Source organism: Crocuta crocuta, unplaced genomic scaffold (assembly GCF_008692635.1).
Source record: "Crocuta crocuta isolate KB4526 unplaced genomic scaffold, BGI_CrCroc_1.0 scaffold126, whole genome shotgun sequence".
Classification (NCBI taxonomy): Eukaryota; Metazoa; Chordata; class Mammalia; order Carnivora; family Hyaenidae; genus Crocuta; species Crocuta crocuta.
Window position 1 is genome coordinate 6,317,544 of NW_027531000.1, and position 8,803 is coordinate 6,326,346.

Genomic DNA, 8,803 nt, shown 5'->3' on the forward strand with positions numbered 1-8,803 from the left:
CCAAATGACCCAGTGAGGTAAGAACTTGTATAGCCCTGTTTGACAGATGGAAAACCAGAGTCAGGGAAGCGATTTGCCTAGAGCCGCGGACAGGGTTTGAATTCACACTCAGCATCTGACTTTCTAGCTCCATCTCTTCAATTTCTCTTTTCACCAGGCTGCTTGTGAAGCATTGCTTTCACTGACAAAGAGCCAGCCAGTTTGGGGAGGTGCCTGAGGAGGAAGGGCAGACATGGAAGTTCAAGTGGTCCTTTCTGACTGGAGATCCCAGGGTCTTCTTAAAGACAGAGAGGTTTTCCGGTGCTGGCACATCTAGTTTATGGGCCCATGTTACTGTGAGTTCTGGCCAAATCAGACAAAACATGCATGCCAGAACCCAGCAAATGAATGATGCCCTTTGGCTCCATTTGGGGCCTTAAGAATATGTGCAGTGGGGGTTCCCTGCGATGCTATGACTTCCATCATTGATTCAACATTATCTATTGCTACCTTGGATCTAGAAACTGCTTCCGTAGAAGCTTGTTCTTGATACTTTCTACCTTTAGGATCAGAGGCACAGAATTTTGATGGTGGAAAGGAGATATTCAATCCATCTACTTGTGTCCTTTAAGTTCAAGGGCAAACCTCCCCCAGGAGGAGGTAGTGCGGAGATTACAGAAGGCTTTTACATACATAGTTGCCCTCGAGACTCGCTGAATCCCTCATATGAGTTACCATCATTCTCCTCTTTAGAATGGAGATGTGCACACTGAGCCTGGGGCAGGGCTCTTCTGATAGCAGGTTCTCTCTACTGCATGACAAACAGAATCCACAGACACAAACATCCTGGGATTCGTTAAGAATTGGATTAAGAAAGAGGCTCCCCCACAGGAACCACTAATGTTGTGGTCGGTTTGTGCATCATCAAGGACTGGACTGCATCCCTTCTCAGATGCATATAGAAAGCACTAACCCCCAGCAGGTCAGTATATGGCTGTATTTGGTGATAGGGCTTCTTAAAATCATGACAAAGCTAAAGTGAGGCCCTTCCAGTGGGAGCTAATCCAATGTGACTGGCTTTCCTGTATGACAGGAGGAGACATAAGGCACAGACACAGTGACATGGAAGCCATCTGCAAGTCAAGGAGAGGCCCCCGCGGACACCTTCATGTCCGACTTCCAACCTCCACTATGGGAGACAACAAATGTCTGTTGTTTAAGTCACCCAGTGTGTTGTATTTTGTTACAGCTGCACCAGCACACTAATAATACGCGGGTCATGAGTTTGTTGGGGGCTAAAGAGCGGCTGCCCATAGGGTAGGAATAGCCAACCCGGGTAGAGGGTTTACTCAGGTGCTAAAACCTTCAGGTGTTTTAATGAAGTGAATGCTAACAACAACCCCATGCGGTAGATTCTATGATGACACCCCTTTTATAAATAAGGAAAGTAAGACAAAGAAACATCACCTGCTCTGAGCTGCGTGTTTGTAGAGTGGCATGGCCAGGATTTGAATCCAGGCAGCCTGGGCTCCCAAGGCCTTGTTCTGAAGGATCCAATTGAGTTAGTTATCATCATCCCTATCTCCCAGACGAGTAAATTGAGACTCACACACTTGTTCAACATCCCAGAGCCAGGGCGTGGTGGAACCACAATTCCAAATTCTTTGTATTTCATCACAAACTGAATGGCTGGAACTTAGGGATCCTGGAAGTCACTCACTGGAGGAAGGGAAGGGGCCCATCTGAAAGAATAGGAGCAAAAATCTGTGTATACACAAAATGAATTTGTTGGGCGAGAGGAATGTGATATAGAAGTTTGGGCCCATTGAAGGGTGAGTGGAGAGGATACCGTGGAAGCAGAATCTTGGAAGGCTCGGAAGAGGGGAACATGCAAACCAGAGACCTTTGAGGAGCACGGAGTCCCCCAGCCCCTCTTTGTGTCCTCTCCTACCTGTTGCTACTGCCCATGGACAGAGAAGCGAGGTAACTTGTCCCCGACCACACAGCTAGGCAGGCAGCGGACAGGATTCATTTCAGGTGTCCTTCCCTCTCAAGTCCACTCTCCTCTTACTATTTTTTAGCTTTGACGGGTATTTACAAGGCACCTACTATGGGTCTGATATCAGAGGCCGACCACACTGGGATATAGGATGTGGCAGGCCTTGGCCTTTGGAAGCCACAGTCTGGATGAAATGGGCACACACACACACCATTTCCAGGTGGTGAGGGCCATGGGGGCCAGGTGATCAAAATTATCCATGTTCTTTGGTTTCATGGTATTGTCTTCCTTTCCCAAGCAGTTGATTGGGCCTGTGCTCTCTGTCTTAAGGAAGAAATCTGACAGAGCAGGAAAAAAAAAAAAAAAGACCTGTTAGTCTCTGCTTCTTGTGTCCATAATTCTAAACTCTCAAAGGTCCCCCTGGGGCAATCCAGGGCAGGTAAGGGGTAAACGAATGTTCCAAAGAAGGAAGTAGAGGGGAGTGCTTTTTCAGGATAGGAAAACACTTCAAAGGTGTTGACAGAGGGAGAAGAGACAGTAAGTACATTAGAGAAAGCTGAGGGCCAGAGAGCAGGAGGGTCTGTCCATAAAGAGGGCCTGGGAAGGGGGCCTGGGAAGGTGACAAGACCTCAAAGCAGGCGTGGAGGTGGTGGTATCTATGCAGACAAAGCCTAGGCCACCCTGCAGAGATTCTAGGGGCCCAGCCCGGAGTGGGCATTGCCCACATGAGCCCTAGACTTGAAGGGGCCATGAGGAGAAAACCAGGGATGACTTTATGGGAACCTGGGATGAACAGATGCCCCGAGACCAGGCGGACACGTCCGTCAGCACAGTGACACTAGGAAGTCTAGAACTTAGATACAACACTGGAGAGATGGGAAACACCAAAATGGCGGCGACTGAGTTGGGAAGGGGCTTCAAAATACAAATCGAGAAGGGAGAGATGACAATAAGGAAAGATATTCGTGGCGTGCCTGAAATGCACACCTATGTCGCACGAGAGGCAAACCAAGCTGCATGAGAGCTCGTGCTGGCCAGCCACGGTTGTCCAGGGGGGCCCCAGGGCGGGCAGTCCAGGCCCAGGGAACCACCCATGCAGACACCCTAAGGAGCCGTGACTTGTGGACCACAGGAAAATCAGTGCGCTGGAACTATGAGGGTGCGGAACAGTGGAGGTGCCAGAGAGGTATGGCTGCTCTTGACGCGCCTTACAAGCCCTGCGCATCGGCTGGAGTTTATGTTGAAGATAAAGGCAGGGTGTCGACACATTGTAATCAAGGAAGTTGTAGGATTAGTACCAAGTTTTTCAAATCTCTTTGGAAGTGGGGTGCCTGGGTGGCTCAGTCAGTTAGGTGTCTGACTTCAGTTCAGGTCACCATCTTGTGGTTCGTGAGTTCAAGCCCCGTGTCAGGCTCTGTGCTGACAGCTCAGAGCCTGGAGCCTGCTTCGGATTCTGTGTCCCCCTCTCTCTCTGTCTGTCCCCTGCTTGGCTCTCTCTCCCTCTCAAAAATAAATAAAAATTAAAAAAATTTTTTTAAATAAAATCTTTTTGCGAGCAATACAGATGGTGGTGGTTGGATCAAAATGGAAAAGGGCTCAGGAGAACAGTAAAAGTGGCAAAGAATTGAAAAGAACAAGGAGAGGATTAATGGAAAGAAAGAATGAGAGATTTTCCACAGTAGAATCTCCTGTACTTTTAGGGGCGCCTGGGTGGCTTAGTCGGTTAAGCGTCCGACTTTCGCTTGGGTCATGATCTCGCGGTTCGTGGGTTCGAGCCCCGCGTCGGGCTCTGTGCTGACTGCCAGCTCAGAACCTGGAGCCTGTTTCAGTCTGTGACTCCCTCTCTCTCTGACCCTCCCCTGTTCACGCTGTCTCTCTCTCTCTCTCCTAGAACAAAATAAAAAAAAAAAACACATTAAAAAAAAAAAAAGAATCTCCTGGACTTTTTCTTTTTTTTAAAGAATCATAGAGATTTACTTTCCAATATATTTTTATTTGGACCTCCCCACCCCCACCCCTGCCGACTGAGCTCACTTCCCATTAGTCCGGAAGGATGACGCTCTCCACCAGGCGTTATAGCACACCACACCACCAGCCTCCTCAGTTCAGAGGAAATAGTGTTTGGCCCATGGCTCAACAATCTTTGTCCTAACCTGGCCCCAGCCTCAGGTGTACAGGCACATACCTTTGGTCACTTGAGACTTTCAAGCAACACCAGCCAGTTCTCTAGCTGATCTGCACCTTAAATGCCACTGCCCACCAGAGAGAAGGCTCCGACTAGATTCCAAGTCTGTTCTTTAAATTCTTTTTCAAAACTATTTTTTGAGGGGCGCCTGGGTGGCTTAGTCAGTTAAGCGTCCGACTTTCGCTTAGGTCATGATCTCGCAGTTTGTGGGTTCGAGCCCCGCGTCGGGCTCTGTGCTGACTGCCAGCTCAGAGCCTGGAGCCTATTTCAGAGTCTGTATCTCCCTCTCTCTCTGACCCTCCCCTGCTCACGCTGTCTCTCTCTCCTAGAAATAAATTAAAAAAATATATATTTTTTGAAAAGCAACTTAGTAGAACAAAGCCATCCTAGGAAGGTTCTCAAATTAACCCTCTAGTCAGCTTTTGACTGATAGATGAAATTACAGATAATAAAGAAGACCTCCCTCACCAGGTGTGGGACCAAATCAGCAGCTTCGGGCACCTGGTCTACCGTGTTCAGAAAGACACGTTGGCTTAAAAAGATAGACTAGTGAGACTATAGCCACCGCAGCCTCTGTAAATGAAGCCTCCCAGTCACCAGTGGACAGACACACGGTGTCCCGCATGAGTGCTTGGGCCCTCCCTTATCCTGAGATTCACGACCATGGTCTGTGTGAGGGAGAACAGCCCATACTTCTGTTGGACGATGGATGTAATACTTGCCAGGGCCCAGCCTGGATAAATGATGCCAAACTTTTCAAATGCAGACAAGTCAACCACAGTTGAGCCCAAGCAATACTCAGGGCTCAGTCCCTCCCCATTTGGTCCTCCATCAATGACCAGGGATAACAGGCCAGAAGGTACTGGAATTCCTTGATATGTGGAGAACTGGCCCAAAAGCTAAGGTTGGTATAGATGAGAGCAAGTGGTTCCCCATATACCTGGGCCAAATCCTGCATGAAGGAATCCAGGTGCTTACAAGATGAGTAAAGGGGTTCAGGTCTTTCCTGAGTTCTTGGGAGCTTTCCAACACCAGGGTCACTGGTTCTGATAGTAAGTCTTTCAGGAGCACCTCAGGCATGCTCAACATAGCAGCTGTAGACATTGGCCACATGGCCCAGAGAGATGGCCAGTAGCTTGGCCTTGCTGTGGGGTACACAGCGCCCAGTGCCACTGAGAAGCTTGGCGAGCAGACCAGGCCCTAAAGCGTGTGGGTGGGGACTACCATCATGGCAGGCGCCTATGCACAGCTCAGCCATGGAGGCCCAAACACCTTGGTCCAGCTGGCAAGGCCATGCTCCCGGGGAGCCACGACAGCCAAGCCCTTGGCGCTGCCAGAGTGGGGCTCAGAAGGCGGAGGAGGTGGCCACTGTGGACAAAGCACCACCCCCATCCCTCACTCAACCTGAAGCTGGCAGCCACCATGGCTCTCAGCAGCCTGCAAATCTCCTGGACTGAACTCATGATTGGACTTTGGGGGTGAGGCAGAGGGAGGAGTTTCTGATGTGGGTTAATGAGTCAATCATGGTGATATTAACAGAGCTAGAGTTATAGGAGGGGAGGCCGTTTGGGAGAAGATATTGAGTGGAGCTATAGATAAAATGAAGTCGATGTATCACTTAGGATAATTTTGGCTGCAAGTAACAACAAAACAAAACAAAATAAAATAAAAACCCATGCAAACAATAAGGAACTATATTGCTTAACATAGTTGGGAGCCCCTCTCCCAGATAAGATTCAATCAGCTGGTCATTAAGGACTCAGTTTCCACTCTTGTTGGATTTGACCTATTCCTCATGGTTACAGATGGCTGTCATGACTCCAACATTAGAAGACACAGCAGTATAAGGAGAAAAGAAGCCACCATTCATGTGTCTATTTGAGAGAAAATTTCCCTAGACATTCCTAGCAATCTCCTCTGTCTGCGTCCTACGCCCACTGTTTAAGCGATCACAGGCTTCAGCCAATCTTCAGGAAAGGATTGGCAGCTGAGGAGTCGTCCACCACCACGGCCAATGGCTCTCCAAGGTGACTGTGGCACACACGAAGAGAGATAGCTTAGAGACAGCTGGAAATAAGGAACAGAGGATTTCGGCTAAAGGTACCATAGAGGTGCTATGAGGAAAGCTTGCCCTGTGGGGACAGGGGCAGAGAGAGAAAAAAAAGGGGTCAAACACACAACTCCAGAGAACACCTCTATCTAAGGGGTTTCCAAGGAAGAAAAATTGCATTGTAATGGTTGAGAACTTGACTCTGGATTCAGACAGACCTAGATGGGAATCCCGGTCCTGCTGCATATAAGCCATTGATCCACAAGGCGAAGGTCCCCTCATCACTCAGAGCTTTACCTTCCTTTTCTGTAAAAGGGAACCGGTAAGTCCCACCTCCCAGGGCTGCTGTGATGGGTCGATAAGAAAATGCACACAAAGCCTCCGCCTGACCTCACCCCATGGCAGCTGCTCCCAGCCAATGGTGAAAAAGAACAGCCCAGAGTGTCTGAAAAGTGAAGGGGGAGCTGGTGAATAACCAGGATGAGATGGTGTCATTGAAGGCGCAGGGCGAGAGGATTTCAAGGAGGAAAGAGTGGGCAATTATGTCATCTGCTGAAGAGAGGTCGGGTCAGAAGTGGACTGAAAACTGCCCTTTGGATTTAGCAATTAGAAGGTCACTGGTACCCTTGACAAGAGCACTCTCAGTGGAATGCTGGGGTTGGGAGCCAGGAAGCGGGGGTCAGCAGTCAAGACCAGAATTCAAGTCGCCTGGCTGCCAACCAACAGTAACGTTCTTTGCACGGTGCCAGGAGCGGCGTGGTTTAGAAAACTCCCCTTTTAAGTCATGCCTCAAAACTACTCATTCAAAGAGCAGTAAACAGTAGGATTCCACAATCTGTGAACGAAACGGCCCCTCTTCATCATCTTTAATTTTTGTGTGTGTGGATAAAGAGAAGGTGGTTGTTTCCTTTCATTAGAAATATGTTGCATCCTTTTGGAGGATTTGTGTTTACATCACCATTTTATTGCTATATGGTTCTTTTTTATATAGCATATTTCCCAACCATAAAAACAAACAAACACAACAAACAAAACCCAAACAACATATGTGCTTTGCATTAAATTCAGAGAGTTCAAACCCCTCGCTCTGTGCACGTTGTCGAGGCAAAGTGTGGGACCAGGAAAACCCTCCAAGAAACACGCAATTCGGCAAATCTTCCTTTAAGAAATGATAGAAGTTGCTTTTGAGACCAATTTGGTCCGTACGGATCATGTTTGTCAGGGCTGTCATTAAAAGCGTAATATTTTTCCCATTGCAGAATGTCTCCCAGTGACTCAAACGTGGGCAGAGGCTAAGCACGGTCAATTTCATGACTGCTCGTGTGCTACCCATCCCACACACCACCCCNTGTAGTTGCTACTGTTTCTTGACTCTGGCGAGGAAAGTGGGCTTAGGGCCAAGTCTACTGGCCAGGGCTCCCCGTGGAAGATGCTAGAAGAGCACTACACACTCTCGCACCATCAGTGACCCAAGTTCATCACCTCTGCCGAACATCTGGATTGCAACACACAGAGTTCAAAGGTCCAGCATGTGTGTCTGCACCTGGCCTGGCTGTTGAAACAGAACTGACCTCAGACCAAACACCGGCCTCTCTGCTGTTATTTAGGCGGAGGGTTGGATGCCAGATATAAATATTAACCTCGGCATCTTCTCCCCACGGGACTTGGTGATTAAAGGATGCACATAAACCGTCCACCGTGCAAAAAAAAGCACCTCTACTTTTCTCGGCATCCTGAACTCTTCTCGAAAGAAAGCTGATTCCCTTTCCAACCATTGTGAATGTGCTTTGGTTTACTTTAATAATATCACAGCTCCCGGGGCGCCTGGGTGGCTTAGTCGGTTAAGCGTCCGACTTTCGCTTAGGTCATGATCTCGCAGTCCGTGGGTTCGAGCCCCGCGTCGGGCTCTGTGCTGACTGCCGGCTCAGAGCCTGGAGCCTGTTTCAGAGTCTGTCACTCCCTCTCTCTCTGACCCACCCCTGCTCACGCTGTCTCTCTCTCTCTCCTAGAAATAAATTAAAAAAATTAAAAAATAAAAAAAATAATATCACAGCTCCTTTCCACTGTGGGGTTCATGGTAGCCTCTTGCATTTGAAGTCTTTGGGTGGTGGGCAGGCTGCAGATGTGGTGCATCCCAGCCCTGGGAGATGCTTGCAAGCAAGCACTGTAGGTTATTAAGACCTCCCAAAATTCATTGCCATTGCTGGGAGCACAGTCAGGGAAGAGAGAGGCAAAAGGCGGCCGTGAAGCAGACGTGGGTCCTCAGTGCCCAGGAGCTCTGAGCCATTCCTCCTTTTTGACGTCAGTTAAGGAAGATGGATGAGTTGGGGGGGGGGGGGGGCAGGTGTGGCTGAGAGCATCCAGGGGCAGGACAGGTGTGGTAGTTTAAGGAAAAGGTAGATCATGAGATTCCAGGGCACAGGAATGGACCTAGTTTTTCTGTTTCTAGAAAGAGACCTGAAGACACAGAGAGAATGATTTAATTTCCACAAACATGTTAGCAAACGGATGATGATATCCAGTGTAGTAACGCTGGGTGACAAGGACACGCACAAAATACTATGGGGTTAAGGGGGGGGGGGAACACCCT

General features: G+C 48.8%; 1 protein-coding gene and 1 pseudogene across 1 annotated transcript in view; both read right to left on the bottom strand.

Annotated features, from left to right (window-relative positions):
- Nucleotides 1-4,019, bottom strand: part of RYBP (RING1 and YY1 binding protein) — an 88,102-nt gene extending 84,083 nt beyond the window's left edge. Inside the window, 1 exon segment of the mRNA XM_077770647.1 lies at nucleotides 4,013-4,019. Within this exon segment, the coding sequence (XP_077626773.1) occupies nucleotides 4,013-4,019 (7 nt within the window).
- Nucleotides 4,020-4,756: 737 nt separating this feature from the next.
- On the bottom strand, nucleotides 4,757-5,626 carry LOC144236978 (threonylcarbamoyl-AMP synthase pseudogene; annotated as a pseudogene).
- Nucleotides 5,627-8,803: the final 3,177 nt, after the last annotated feature.